This window comes from Maylandia zebra, linkage group LG12 (assembly GCF_041146795.1).
Source record: "Maylandia zebra isolate NMK-2024a linkage group LG12, Mzebra_GT3a, whole genome shotgun sequence".
Taxonomy (NCBI): Eukaryota; Metazoa; Chordata; class Actinopteri; order Cichliformes; family Cichlidae; genus Maylandia; species Maylandia zebra.
Window position 1 is genome coordinate 12,568,225 of NC_135178.1, and position 14,739 is coordinate 12,582,963.

General features: G+C 40.8%; 1 protein-coding gene across 4 annotated transcripts in view; it reads right to left on the bottom strand.

Moving 5' to 3' along the window:
- Positions 1-14,739, bottom strand: part of ncor2 (nuclear receptor corepressor 2) — a 90,875-nt gene that overhangs the window by 30,740 nt on the left and 45,396 nt on the right. For all 4 annotated transcript variants that reach the window (XM_012917302.4, XM_023153246.3, XM_023153245.3 and 1 more), the window contains exons 9-17: positions 11,334-11,400; positions 10,128-10,300; positions 9,835-9,928; positions 6,583-6,761; positions 5,859-5,913; positions 5,669-5,767; positions 3,890-4,029; positions 1,323-1,483; positions 20-82 (exon numbers count right to left, since the gene is read on the bottom strand). In XM_012917302.4, the coding sequence (XP_012772756.2) occupies positions 20-82; positions 1,323-1,483; positions 3,890-4,029; positions 5,669-5,767; positions 5,859-5,913; positions 6,583-6,761; positions 9,835-9,928; positions 10,128-10,300; positions 11,334-11,400 (1,031 nt within the window). The remainder of the gene's footprint in view (positions 1-19; positions 83-1,322; positions 1,484-3,889; positions 4,030-5,668; positions 5,768-5,858; positions 5,914-6,582; positions 6,762-9,834; positions 9,929-10,127; positions 10,301-11,333; positions 11,401-14,739) is intronic.

Below are 14,739 nucleotides of genomic sequence, written 5' to 3' on the forward strand. Positions count from 1 at the left end.
GAAAAGAAAGGTGTCTTACCTTTTTTGGCAGTTTCCATCTCTTCTTCAGTCCAGCGAGAGCTCTCATTCATTTCAAGATTGGCTGTTAAAATTTTTTTTTTAAAAAGACAAAAAAAAAAAAAAAGACAAAAAAGGAGAACCACCAAGTTAGAGAAGGCGGGAGGAGGTGGAGGGGGGAGTGGGGAGTTGTCACTATGTCTGTTAGGGAGTGACTGACGAGAAGAAAGACAGAGAGAAATTAAAGAAGAAAAAAAGAATAAGAGGGGGAGGGAGGCTTGAGTTGCTTGCTAGTGAAGCACTGCAGCATGGGTCGCTAGGGACTGTTTGTTTTAGATGGTGGAAGCAGGAAATCCAAGGAGAGAAGTCAGTTAATGATTATAGACATAACAACTGGCTTCTTTCGCTGCACAGGCCATAAGCCAGGCTGTCCCTGGCCTTCCATGACAGGACAGCGCAGCAGGAGTCTGTGCTCACGTGTCCTCTATATGGACCTGTGAAGGGCACATTGGGCCAGCTAGCACTTCTGCTAGCAAGGGAGCAAACAGTGGCAGGGGTGTGGCCGCTGACTGAGAGCCCCTACAGTCCGAGTCACCAGGGGATTCTTTGTGACTACACCTGCAGCATGTATGCACAAATGCTGAAACATCAAAAATGCCATCCTAGCCTGAAGCTAGTTTGTCTGTGTGTGCACAGCTTACACACCATCTGTTAGAACATGAAACAGAGCTAAGCAGGGGGACAGTGCTGACACACAGTCCTTTATTAATAGTTCATCTTTTGCCAATAGGATTTTGTGTGCGTACCTAATGCTGCCACATTTTACACCCATTACGATTTATTTTTTTTATGGTGTTTGAGTGACAGTCAGGCAAAAGTAATGAGTTTAAGACTGAATAAGACAACACGAATAACAGACAAAGGATCAACAGTGCACTCTTGTGGTACGGGACCAAAGACCACAACTAGATCAAAGGTGACCAAACTCAGTGCTGAGTGATGATGGCAAATATTTATCTGTAAAGATTCTCTCTTGTTCAATTGCTGTTAACAAATACACACAATTTATTCCTGCATGCCATCTTAATCTTTTACATCCAGTTAAAAATTATAGGGTTAATTTAGAATGATTTTGTAATAAAGTATGTCTTTACATCTGTATATAAGTCCAATAGCAATTTTATCATGCTGTTTACCTACATTGTTTTCTAAGGCTACAGAGTTCAGCGTGGCTTAAGTCATATGATAATTTGTTTTTTTTTTAACACTGAAAGAAGAGAGAGGAGAAATCTGCACCAATTTGCTGCAATGCAAGAGATACTGACCGAGCTCATTGTTGAGTGGCGGTGCTGAGGTCTCCTCTGCTTCGCTGGTCATAGAGCGGGTTATACGGCCCTTGCGGCGTCCCTGGCTATTGGCTGTTCGTCGACCCTTGATAGCCACGGGAGGCTCTTTGTCCTCTGCATCTTCTCCAGAGGTGTCGTCCCTGTATTTGGAAAATGTCAACAGAGTCAGCAAGAGAATGCACCGGGTTGCTGAATGGTCGGGTCTATTAAACGGGACATTAATTTCTGGGCAGCACTGTGAGGCACTGATAATAGTCTTTTAAAGAAAAAAACAAAACAAAGGTAGGGTGGGGGGTATGATTCAACAGCATAATGGCTTCAGTCTGAAACTGAAATCAAGTGTTTTATTGCAGAAGAACAGACTACAAGCATGATCTGTGGTGAGTTTTGTGCAGGCAAAGTTCATCACAAAATGATGACTCAAGATTAAAAAAAAAATGGTTCCAAATATTCATCAGGGATATAAATTGTATTTAATATTTATTGGGACTATAATAATTTCTGAAAAAAAAAAAAAAATGCAAATGATAGGATGCAAATATTGAACAAACAGGAGCTGTGACACATTTCAATACTACAACGCTAAAAAACAGCAGGACCAAGAAAAAGCATCTCACTGAAGTAACACTGGGAAATTGTGGTACATTATTCAATATGTGGACAGAGAAGCAGGTAAATGAAACTAATGGACTGTTTTCTGATATGCAAAAATAATGACCTTATATGCCTGATGCAATTACTTGCGTGGGTATACTGTCCCAATCCTGGACACGGACATGTTTGTCCAAATGAGGATGGGCTAGGGCTGTTCGATATAACGATACATATCGGATGACGATATAAAAACGTCTATCGTTTCATTTTACGCTATCGTTTGTTTCGTGGGTCGCAAAATAAACTGTTTACAACAATATTTTTTCATCGTTTTGATGGTCACTGCAGTGGCTATATTCATTTCTTAAAGTTCTCTCTTTCTCTTATATTTTATATAACCACACTACGGACGGACAAGCGCCTGTTTTTATGCGTTGTCGTTAGCAACAACGACGGTAACACCATCGCGTGTCCGCTTGTTTATGTTCCACATAAACCTTTCACAATAAAGCCAAAGATCCTGTTGAGAATCACGTGAAAGAGCAGATTATTTCCGGATGAGAAATAAAAAAAAGAGTCGCCAGGTGCTAAAAAAATAAACCTTAGACTCAAACGTTAGAACAGGCTTTGCCCCGCACCACGCTGTGTAATAAATACTCAAAGTAAATAACAAAGAAAATGGCGGCCATTACAACTTATGTCTAAAAATGTATAGTTTCACGCATCTGTTAGAACACTTGACTACAGTTACATGACGCGCAGCTGGAAACACTTCCCGCAAGTCGAGCTGCCCGAGATTCACAGAATTTACAGAAAATATTACATTTTTGTGATTTATGTCGTTATCGGACGATAGATGTCTTATATCGGGATATGAGATTTTGGTCATATCACACAGCCCTAGGATGGGCAAAAATACCTCAGAATGAAACAAACTTCAAATCAAAAATTTGAACGTGTATGCAGACGCTGCTTTTTCCATTCTTTTTATTTCCAGGATAATTTATTGAGTGTCTGCACAATGGCATGCCAGGAGACAGCCACTGAATTTGAACCTTCTGCTCCTCCATTCATCTTCCCCCAGCTCCATTAATCTTGCTGAGGGGAGCTGGTGGCACACTAAATATAGGCAAGCCAGCTGTGCCAGGGGTGACAGGCAGGCAGCGGGGTGTGCTGGGAGTCACGGAGTCCCCTGGCCTCGCCTCAGAGCAGGCGGGCACCCGGCAACGCTTCATCATCATCATCCTCCTGCAGTCTGACACATCTGCAAATATGACCTACCATTGCTTGAAACTGCTAGAGTGTACACTCTCAGCTGACAACATAATATAGTGCCTAAATACACACGCAGAGGGATGGATTTATCTAATAATTTTCAGGCAACAGAATGCAATGAAATTCCTACCGTTTCTGCCTCATTCAGTGGCACCGTGCCTAAAAACACCCCCTCCTTCAACACTGCACCCAGCTAGGTTAATTACACGGCTTATTTTCCTCACCAAAAACAACTCAGACTAACAAAATAAGCACAGAGTTTTAAAAATGAGACTTTGTGCTATTTGCAAAGGGATGAACGTAAACAGGAAAACAGCTGCTCTACTAGGGAGAGCAAATGGAAGCTCAAAATTGCTGTAGGTGGAAAGTCTGGCTGGAGGTGAGGGAGAAAGAGCTCAAGGGTTACAGAATGATTGCATTTCCAGATCAACTCCCAATAGCCAAAAATTACCCCAACTCCATTTCCTGCATCCTGACATGGAACAATTCGAAAAATTGCGACTTGGAGAAAAAGATCAAGTAAGAAAAATTACTCCAGCTGTATGGGTTCACCCACTCAACTCCATCTTTTCTTTGAGCTGTCAGTGTGCTCTCAAATTTAAAGCTCCCAGTGCTAAAAGCTTGCTTGGATAGTTTTGACTTCTTTTTTTTTTTTTTTTTAATTAATGGCAACTCACTTCATTCCATCTTCCTTGTCTTCAGTGTCATTTTTCTCTTCATCCCGCTCTGCCTCCTTCTCTTTCTCCTCCTTCTCCTTGTCTTCCTGGCTGTTCCGGTTCACTTGTTGTTGCTGCTGCTGCTGCTGCTGCTGACCGTGCTGTGAGGAAAAAACACAACAATGAGGTGCCGTATTACAAAGATAATCCCAAGTAGTTTGGCAAAAACAAACAACCCAAAAATCTCCTGCAATTTGCACATCTTTGACGCACACGCTTCAGTGTGCAAACGCAGAGGCATTCAGATTTTGTCAAAATCCTGTGCATCCTGCCCATCAGATTAATATAAAAAGAAGCAGTCGGTGGTTAACAGCTTTACTTGAGTAGGTTACTCCAGTATCTTTCTAGCATTACTAACCACAATTTATCTTCTCCGATTTCATGCATGTTCTGCTTGCTTCCAAACAGCGAATGACTTAGCAATTTTGGTGGCAGAACCCAAGTCTGAGACTTCCTAGCCGACGGTGTCAGGCTGGCCTTTGTGGTGGTGTTTTTTTCTTGTTTTTTTAAACATAGAATATGAAACCAAAAAAAAAAAAAAAGAAATTCCACTCTTCCTCATTTCTAAAACCTTGCTTTCTTTTATTGTTTTTTAAATGCATCTCACTTTACCTAAATGAAGATTTACGCAGCTTCAATTTTAGCATAGGCAAAACCAAAGAGGATGCGAAAGTTCCGAAATTACAGTAGCACATTTCTTGCTCCTGAAGCACCCAGAACCACTTCCTCAGCAGTTTCCTGCCTGTCTGGGCTTTTATGGTTAGAGTTCACAGCACTGACACGCAGCTCGACCTAAAACCATAAATACTGCTTAACAATGATCAGTCGGCTCTTCATCAAGAATTAAGATCTCATATTCTCTTTTTGAGGTATTTGCAGTATCATTCTGAGCAAATGCTCACCCAAACCATGTAAACAATGTGTATCTCTGTAATAGACATATTTTCAGTAGCTCCTGACAACCAAACAACAATTGGCAAAATCTTACTTAGCATTTGTTGTTAGGGAGGGAGAAGAGTAAATTTAAAAATGCACCTTTCACACAGAGAAGCTAATTCTTTTTTCTCCATTTGCACAGCATCCCTAATGTCCTCTCCCGCTCTGTGAAATTAATAATGATCTCAACACAACACTACAATACTTAGAAAAAGATTGGACTCTGTGAAGCTGGAAAGACATTAACATTTATATTAAGTCATTTCCTATTATATTTTCTCCTCTCCCCAAAAATAATCTGTTACCATTTGGAGCAATCCTGATGTATAGCAATGCACTTTCTGTTCCTCCTCTGCAGATACCTCCCTCTGTGACAGTGAGCTGTAAATGCTAGCTGCTAATCAAGAGATATGGTCGCAAAGTGCCTGGTAATGAGCAGTTTCTTCAGGAAAGATGACATAGTTTGCTCATAAACATACGAAAAGGTCGCCCTACATGTGCCATTTCATTAGTGCCACCATGAAGTTAGCACCTGCGGTTAGATACATTATAACAGAGTTCATTTGGAGCAGGAATAACGTCACCCTACTACAGAAAAATGGTTTAACATGGTGAGATGATGATTGTGTTTACAACAGACATTATCAGCCTCATTCTGAGTTGATTTTAAAGGGACTTAAGTCTTTCAGTGTGCCATATTTACACATAAAGTACCCCATGTGCTCTACACAAAAACAATCTTATCTCAACTCAATCACAATGCAGAGAATCTATCAGAAGTGTAAGCCTCAAAGATGAAAATACCTGGCTTCTTCCTCTGCGTCGGTAGTTCCTTCGCACAATGTTCTTGTAGTTCTCATTCTTTTTGGTCAGGTAGTAAAAGAGCACACACTCTGCCACCGTCTGAAACATGAAACAAATGTCATTTCTTATGCCTTGAAAAAAGGGAATGACACAAAAACAAAGGAGTGAAGAGGGAGAAAAAAAAGTATACCTTTCTCTCTAGAAAAGACGCAATCAGACTGAAGTTTTTGGGGTGCTGGATGAACCTGTGGAAGCACAACAAAGGCAACAGAATGAATCCAAAATAATGGTAATTTCTGGAAAGTCACAAAATACCACGAAGAGAGTGCCTGGGGGTGGGATGACATCAGCGATCACACAGAAAGAAAATGAGAATTTATGACTCAGCTTACCTAAAAAAAATAAAACAAAAAGAACAGAAAAAAGGAGAAAAACAAAAACCCTGCTTTAAATCTAAAATCTATTACATAAATAAATATTTCAATAAATAAATAAAACCGGTTACTTAGTATTTCTTTTAGATCAGAATTGTTAGAAGAAGAAGCTGAAGTTTATGTGGGGCCAAACTTTAAAGTTGACGATTTTACAGCACGGGTTTGATTTGGCTGCCTGAACCGCCTCTTCTCAATTCTCACGAAAGAGGAAGAGTCACTTCCTTACTAACAACTCCCTGACCCTTTCTCAGTCACACATGTTTCAAAGGGAGTAAAAGACGCAGTTCGCCATGTTATATAAAAAGCAAATCTCAGGAAATTTTATGAACGTAAGAGCTGAACTGAAAGTTAATACAGCATCTGAAAACAGAATAAACCTGTAAAGATGAAGGAAAACCAACAGTCTGGTCATATGCTGTGCTGTGGGTGTCCAACAGCTTCTGTTTCTAGCAGTGTCATTATCAAAGGAAAGGAGCTTACTTCTCTCTGAACGTGTCCTTCTCTTGATCGCTCCACATATTCATAACCTGCCGGTCCTTGTACACCTTCATGGGGTCACCCATCAACCCATTCATGTTGATGAACTTGATGCGTTGCTGCTCAGCGTCAAACAGCATAGGAGGGATGACTGCCAGCTGTCGCATTTGCTTCTCTGTGTTCTAGTGTCCACGCGTGCCACAAACCCACACAAGACAGAGAAATCAACATCCTGGAGTGAGGGGGCTGGTCTCCAGAGAGACATACAGCCTAGTGCTAATACAGACATGCACTCTCTTAAAAAGTTGTGTGGTAGCACATGATGTTTGAAGCATTTGGAAAACAAGCACAGAATTTCAGTGTGATTTGGTGACTCAACAGGCTCTGTTATGCTAGGTCTAATAGCAGCTCTCCTTCACAGACTTATTTCCCATCACTCAATTATTTGCAACGTAACAAAGAACCAAAACCTCAGGACTGGTTTGTAAATGAAAAGCACTGTCTTGTTGTCAGCTTTCCAAAGACTGAAGGTTTGCAGTCTAATCGACTGACAATAAGTAATCATGACACTGTCAGGAATAAGTACGAGCTTTTGTGCATATTTTTGTGTGTTAGAGTCCAGACTTCAGTTTAGTAGATGAAGCTTGTGATGAGGAGGAGGATGACGTTTTATCTATATGCCAGTCACGTTGTGTCTTTCCTTTGTGTTTTCACTTCTTTGGTGAGGGGGACCCTGTCTCAGATGATAAAACATAGGTGTGATCCTTCATATCGTGAGTCTGAAGGTGCAGACATTAATTAAAATTTGCATTCTTGGCACTTTTCTCCTCTACCTTTGGTGTACTTTGCATGTGACTGGTCTGTGATATTTTCAGTGACTATATTTTCAATTTGAAAACACACTTTGAGAACTGAATTTCATTTCAACTGGAGTAATTATTAGCTTTTGTACTTTAAATGCCCCACAACACTTGAATGTCAAAATATTTTTAATACTAAAACTCTTCCCAAAACCTGTAAATCTCCAGGCAGTTACTTAGCTGTGATTTTGAAGTCCATGCTAAAGTTCCCCATTCTCTGCCTGAAGGTTTAGATTCATCGCAGAACAATTACACAGAGTGTAACGGGCAAGAACTATGATTACTGGAGCTAAGGCTATGGGTCAACCGTACAGATTACACAGCACATAAAGCAAAGAGAAAGGAGGTAAGACTACCAGTGAGAGAGCCAGTAGCAACTGCCAGAAACTCCTAAAGCCTTTGAGAGCATTCCAGCTGAAAGCAGCTGTGCTAGCTTCTGGGTTGTGGTGGCCTCAAAAGTATAGTTGGTCATTTTTTTAACCACTTAAGCCCCACGCCCCCGGTGCCGGGGCAAAAAGGAGGAGATCACATTTAATTGGTTATAACACAGGTGAGAAATGTAAGTCCAGACATGTGTGGTATCCACAGAAAGCTCTGAATCTCAGCAAAAATGTCATATAAACCATTTCTATAACCGCCAAACACACCGAAAACAAGCCATGATTAAACGAGCAGTTACGTAAATGCGCAGAAGTCTGCTAAACAAACAAAACCAAACAAGAATTTCTTCAGACTTCATGTATCAGGCTAAAGAAAGGCTGGTTATCTTCTAGATTGGTTGAAGTGATGTCAACGTGACATTGTTACTGTGATCCTGTTGGCTCAAACGGTTAAAAAGAGGGGCCAATCATGCAAATTGACCAAAGGAAACCAAAGTTACAGCCCCAGAGGCCAATCAAACGCTCTATGCGCACTGCTGAAAAGGGCCATTACCATGTAAATGTGTGGTTAATTCTTCAAAAATATTTTTTAAAAAAAGCATTTTTAGGCCTGTTAATAAAATTAATTAATTTCTGCTCTTTAATACATAAAAAAAAATTCCAATGGTATGGTGTCCAATTGTGTGCCGAAAGTGGACATTTTTGTACAGCGTCTGGATATTCATGTATTGACAGTGCTGTAATTTTTCCACTGTTTCACTTTAGAAACATAAATTTTTGCACAGAGGATGTTTAAATGTTGGTTACTGAATTACTGGAATGAAATGTGAACTGAGGCATATTTTTGAAAGGGTTATATGCTAAGAAATGTAAAAAAATTAAAAAAAAATAAAAATAAAAATAGGCGAGGATTAAATCTACATTGTCATTCTGCTTAACTGCATTTATCCATGTGGCTAGAGACTGGTCACATACAAAGTACACCAAAGGTAGAGGAGAAAAGTGCCATGAAGGCAAATTTTTATTCATGCCTGCCAAAAAAGTGAAAATACAAAGAAAGACAGCGCGCCTGGCATCTGGATAAAGCGTCATCCTCTTCCTCACTACAAGCTTCATCTCCTGAACCGAAGTCAGGACTCTAAAGATGTATTTATTCCTGACAATGTTGCGATTATTTATTGTCAGTCGATTAGACATGCAACCCTCCAGTCACTGGAAAGCTGATGACAAGACTATCATAGCCGAAGCAAACCAAACATTTCCCACTGTAGTATTTTCACATTTAAATTCACCTAACAAAACACAAGTTGACTTATATTGAAGTCAGAGCAAATGCATTGTTTATGTCAGCAGCTCTGGCACTGCTCTGTCAGTGAATCGGTTTGAATTATGACAGAGAGTAAGGAAACAAGGAGGAACTGCTAGTGATCTGTTCAGATGAAGTGCTGCAGGCAACAGCACACCTCTGACTTCTTAGCAAGGTAACCAGCTTTCACTTTTACAGCAAGTTTTTGTTCAAAGACTCACGTTGTGTCTTTCAAAAAACAAACAAAACCAAAAAAAAGATGATTGTTCAGCATGATGATGGGAAAGGCCAATTACTGACAGATTTTCTGGTCCTTTTTTCTCTTTGTACACCTATAACTGTGTGAGGTGCAGCATTAAACTGGTATCAATACTGCCACCAGTAACTGCAGGCGTCACCAAAAAAAAAAAAAAAAAAAAAAAAAAAGAGCAATAAAAAACATCCAAAGTGCAGTGAAGCTAAAATGCTACACATCAATATTTGGCCTGAGCTGCACTTACCTTTAAACCAGCAGCAATTAACATATAGACAATTTTTAAGCTCACAAACTTCACATATTTAATACGAAATAGGTGAACGCTCACATATACAGATTTACATATTAAGGCATAATCACATTTCTCCCAACTTGACTGGGAAGAACTTACAAATACAAGATGCACATGAAGACCAAGTCTAGGGGCTAAGCCACTTTAAGAGAAGAGCTTACCTCATGCTCTGATATTCCATCAATGATTTCAGAGACTTCATGTTCACTGCGAGCTGCAGATGAGGTCAGCCCACCCCCTCGCTGCCCAACACGGCTACAAAAAGAAAAAAAGAAGACCCGTTCATTCAAATCTACCCACACACTGCTGGCAGTGAGCTACCTACATCACATGATGAAACAAATCCACGTTAACGCTTTACAAGAGCAGCAGTAATAAGGCAACAAATCAAACTGATTGAGTCTGTTACATTAACAGTGTCTGTTGTGCCGGTAGGGAAAACAAATCATCCCACCTCTGCATTCGCTCCTGCAGCTCTCTTTGCTTGCGGATCTCTGGGAACTGTTTCTCGTAGTACTCCCGCACCTTGCTTTCCTTGGCTCTGCGCCGTGGGTTGTTTTCAATGCGCTCCACCTTCTTCTCCCAAGCCTCCATTAGCTGGTCATAGCGCTGGCAAAACTTCTGTTCCTGAAGGATCACAGAAACAAAACGAGCTCAGTCTAATGTGGATCTATTTAAATATGATCCTTACGCCATATTGGATTTGAACTAGGAGGAGTATTACGTTTGAGAAGATGCATTTCCTGAAGATTTGACAGGAAACCTTAAAACACACGGCAACCCTCAAAGAACAAAATGATTTTTCATATTACGTCTCCTGGGTGTATCCTACCATGCACCCCTGTGTGTTCAGAGGGGGCAAAGTGACGTGTTGGTATTCTACGAGGAGTCTAGCCTCGAGTCAAATCTCCGGCAGACGGCAGCCAACTGTTTTCCCAGCATCCTCACAGGCAGGCTGTAAAGCAGGCCATTAACCCTGGTGGAGACACGACCCTCGACGGGCTCATAAATTACAATGTAACGTCCCCCTTCACTTTGCCCACAAGGAGCTCCTCACTTTGAGAAGAGTGGACACCGTGACACTGATGAGGTGCTGCATTTGAACCATTTTTTTTTTTCTTTCTTACATCAACTTACAATACAGAATATGCTGTGACAGAGTTCCTCTGGCACCAACTGAGAGATTAGATGCTACTTTCTCATCATAGATTTTTTACTTTTGGATACACGCAAATGTCAGTAAAAAATAATGATTTCCTGTCAAGTCAGTTGATTTTACAATGGCTGCCTGGCTCTAGCATCAGAACTCACCCCATTGATCTCAGCTTTATTTATAGTCGTGCTCTTTAGCTCAGTCTTACTCAGGCCCTGGCAGGCTGGAGCATTGGGTAACCCTGTACACTGCTCATTACAGTGTACAGTGAATTCAAAATTATACTTTCAGATGACAACATGGGTTATTTTTTTGGTTGGTTTTGAGAGCAATTGTTTCCCAGGAGCACAGTGCAAGTACCAACAGCAGATCATACCCACAACCTTTTTTTTTTTGTATGCCTAAAATGGCCACGCACTTCAAGGAGCAGCTGGCCCACTTTCATACTAGTCATCTGTCACGGGCTAAGGCCAGCAGAGAGTCAAAAATGTGAAGTTCTATACTTACCCACTGCTTACGAGCATGATTTCTCCTTTTGAAGTATAAGATGAGCTTCTTCCTCATCGCCTGGTTTCTAAGAGGAGAAAACAGAGGGCAGAAGGATGGGAATAAAAGAATAAGGTGAGAACATGTGAGGGGGATCCAATCATTGTCAGACACTGCTCTGGCTTTCATCATATTTCTCTCACATAATGGAGCCAAGCCTATGATGTCCTCAAGATCCTCAGGTACATTTTCTATTATTTCAGGAGCTTCTGTGCGGCACTTCTTTTCTCAATACAAAAATAACCACATAAACACACACTCTCTCTCAGACTCTCACACACTCACATAAACACAAACAATGCCTGTCCTTGTATGCCACCGCTCGATAAACTCAAACTTGCTTCTGGGTGGAAAGGACAGCGAGGGGAGCCAAACTTATAAAACTTGTCTGTGCTGGGAACAGCCAGCCACAGAGCTTCAAATAAAGGTCAGGGCCAGTAATCTCCTTAGGCAGCCACTCAGTTTGTCTCTTTCTTTGCTGCAAGACAGAGTTTTATTCCTGACACTTAATCTGTCACTTGTAAGGTCACGTTCCCCACTGATTAATGTAATCTTATTCTACATTAGTCACTTCAGCTGAGCCGCAGGGTCCTTCAGGTCATGGACAAGGACGGAAAACTAGGAAGTGGGCTAACAGGGGTGTATGACTCTTGTGAAAATTTAAAGATAGCACGATAGCATTCAGTAAGCAGAGATATACATGCTGACGATGGCCCTGCTCGCATTCCCAACTTTTTATCTGTAGTACCAAAACCAAGTCAGATCTACAGAGCCTCAACCCCCAACCTACAAAAACACTCCCACGCACACACACATACAAACACAGACACATGTTGAGCTGTGGCATTGCAGCAGGGTTGAGGAAAGATAAAAGCTGCCAAATCCAGCTAGATAGTGTAGATGTCCACACAGTGTGGCCTATAATGGATGAGAACTAACTCACTATGGCAAAAACAGGACTGATAGATTAAGCTCTTTAAGGACAGAGATGGCTTTGTCCTCTAGACACCAGATGGCAAAGGGAAAGATTAGCAGCCCTGAACACTTACAAAAGGTTTCCTTTGTCCTGCTGTAAGCCGATGCCATTTCTGAGATATTGGAGAACACTGTAATTTGGCATTATACCTCTAAAACATGACGGCTGAAAGACGCATTATATGCAAAATTGTGACAGATGTTCTACAGTGGTGCCACCACACTAAGAAAAAAAAAACAAAAAACTTTTCAAACCTCATAATTAGAATTTGCCGTTACAGTAAACTGCATACAAAAAGGATATCTGTAAATGTCCTTTGTGACACTACTACTACTGTGTGATGATACACTGAGATGATGAACTAGGATGGAGACAGAGCTCCACAGAGATACTACTAGTCGCCTATCCCAACATGAATACCAAGGTTATCAAACCAGTTAACAAAACAAAGGAGTCAATTGTGCAGGCTCAAAGCGACACACTGGTATTTAATAACATAAACACGAAGAGAGTGAAGACAGTTTTCAGTTAATTGCTTTGAGGCAATAATACTGATCAAACGATGAAGGGATCAAAAGGGGTGAAGACAGCAGTGTGCGGGTAAGAGGTCAGACACATCTTGTGGTGCGCCACTGCCCAAACTACAGTGCCAACGGTGCAGGCGAGCCACTACACCCTCCCAGAGTCGTTTGATGTGTCTCACTGTGAATTACAGTCCTTAAAAGATTACAGATAGACATAAGCTATATTGACAGACATGGCAGTGCCACACAGGATTGTATACTTTCTGCTCCTCTCTTATTCCAGTAGGCATTTTTTTGTGTTTGCTTGTCTTTTTAACCCCTTAGCCTCCCTATTGTTACACACATTAATTCCATCAAGTCTCACTACTTAGCTTATCTCACATCCCCCTCTGAAATGTCATTGTTTGTAGTCTGCCAGTGGGTAAAGGATAGTTGAAATATGGGATGTGGTGGAAAGCAGCTAGTTTCTCACACTGAGGCAATATAAAACCAATGCAGGGATTAATGGCTGCTAAGGTTACCAAGTTTCAATCGTTGGAATTATAATAAAAACAAAAACAAAGGCTAAGTTAACAGAATATAACAGGAATTGCCTTGTGTGGACCTCATTTACATTATGTAGGTGTTGTTGCTCTTAACGTTTTACTATCATGGTTTCAAATTCCTTGTATACACTGATTACACATCAATCAGTCGCAACATTAAAACTAGCTCCTGAGTCTTCTGCACCTCTTCCTTGTGCTGCTGAAGCAGTTCTGACCTGCCAAGGAGGATGACTCCCCAGGACTTTAGCAGCAGATCCTTAATATCCGATAAGTTGCAAAGGAGACCCTTTGCAGTGAGATCAGCAGGGTGAAATATTAACCAGTTAGCAGCTGGTAAGGCAACAACTACAACAACAAGACAGAGAACACTATGATTTAAGTTGTGTGTTATGTTTCATAATAATATATCTGGAAAGGAGAAGTATGAATTGACACTACATCCATGGTTTAAAGCACTCAATTTGAACATAATTTGAACAAAAAAAACTAACTATTTTCTTTATATGTTACCAAGTATAAAGGGAGTCATTAACCCTTAACAGATGTCTCTACCAGCAAACTGCAGGTCCTGGTGCCACTGATGATGGTTTCCAAAAGCTTGAATAACAAATCCTTTGTGCCTACATTACCAGTATATGCCAGTCGACACCAAAAGACAGGAACCAGTCAACCATAGCAACTTATATTCCTCCGCTTTGGTCTCTGTGGCCTTTTGACTTTCTTGTAATCCGGATTCAGCTTCATAATATTTCTCATTGTGTCGCTGTGTGTGGTTATGACAGGCTGCAAGCTGACAGGAAATGCAAGCAAATGTTTTTACATCTCTCTTGACAAGTGAATTTGCACTGCATTTCCTCCCTACCATAAAACTGACTTTTGTTCTTTGTTTTTTTTTTTTTTTAAACACAGGTTTCTGCCAGAGGGCTGTGTATGGTTAGTTTTGATTCAAGAAGATCAACTTCTTGAATCAAAACCAACCATACACTTAGGTAGGTCAAAGGTTTGTGCTGTGCTAGAAGCAAGACTATCGGTCCCTGTTTCTTAAAGTGCAGACACACAGAGACACAAAAAAGGGATATTAGGTAATTAGAACAATGTATATATTTTTCTGGTCTGAAAGCATCTAATGTTTTGGTAGGTTAAAGCAAAATCCAGTTTTCCCAGATGAACACTGTTTTCACCAGATCTTCTTCAAATCTCTTCGCTAATTTGGGAAAAAGTGGCCCTAAACATCCACATGATGTAAAAGAAATCATTATTTAGAAGAGAACACCCTGCACTGTTGAAGGATCCAGTTCTGACACCGATGTTCACCATTTAGG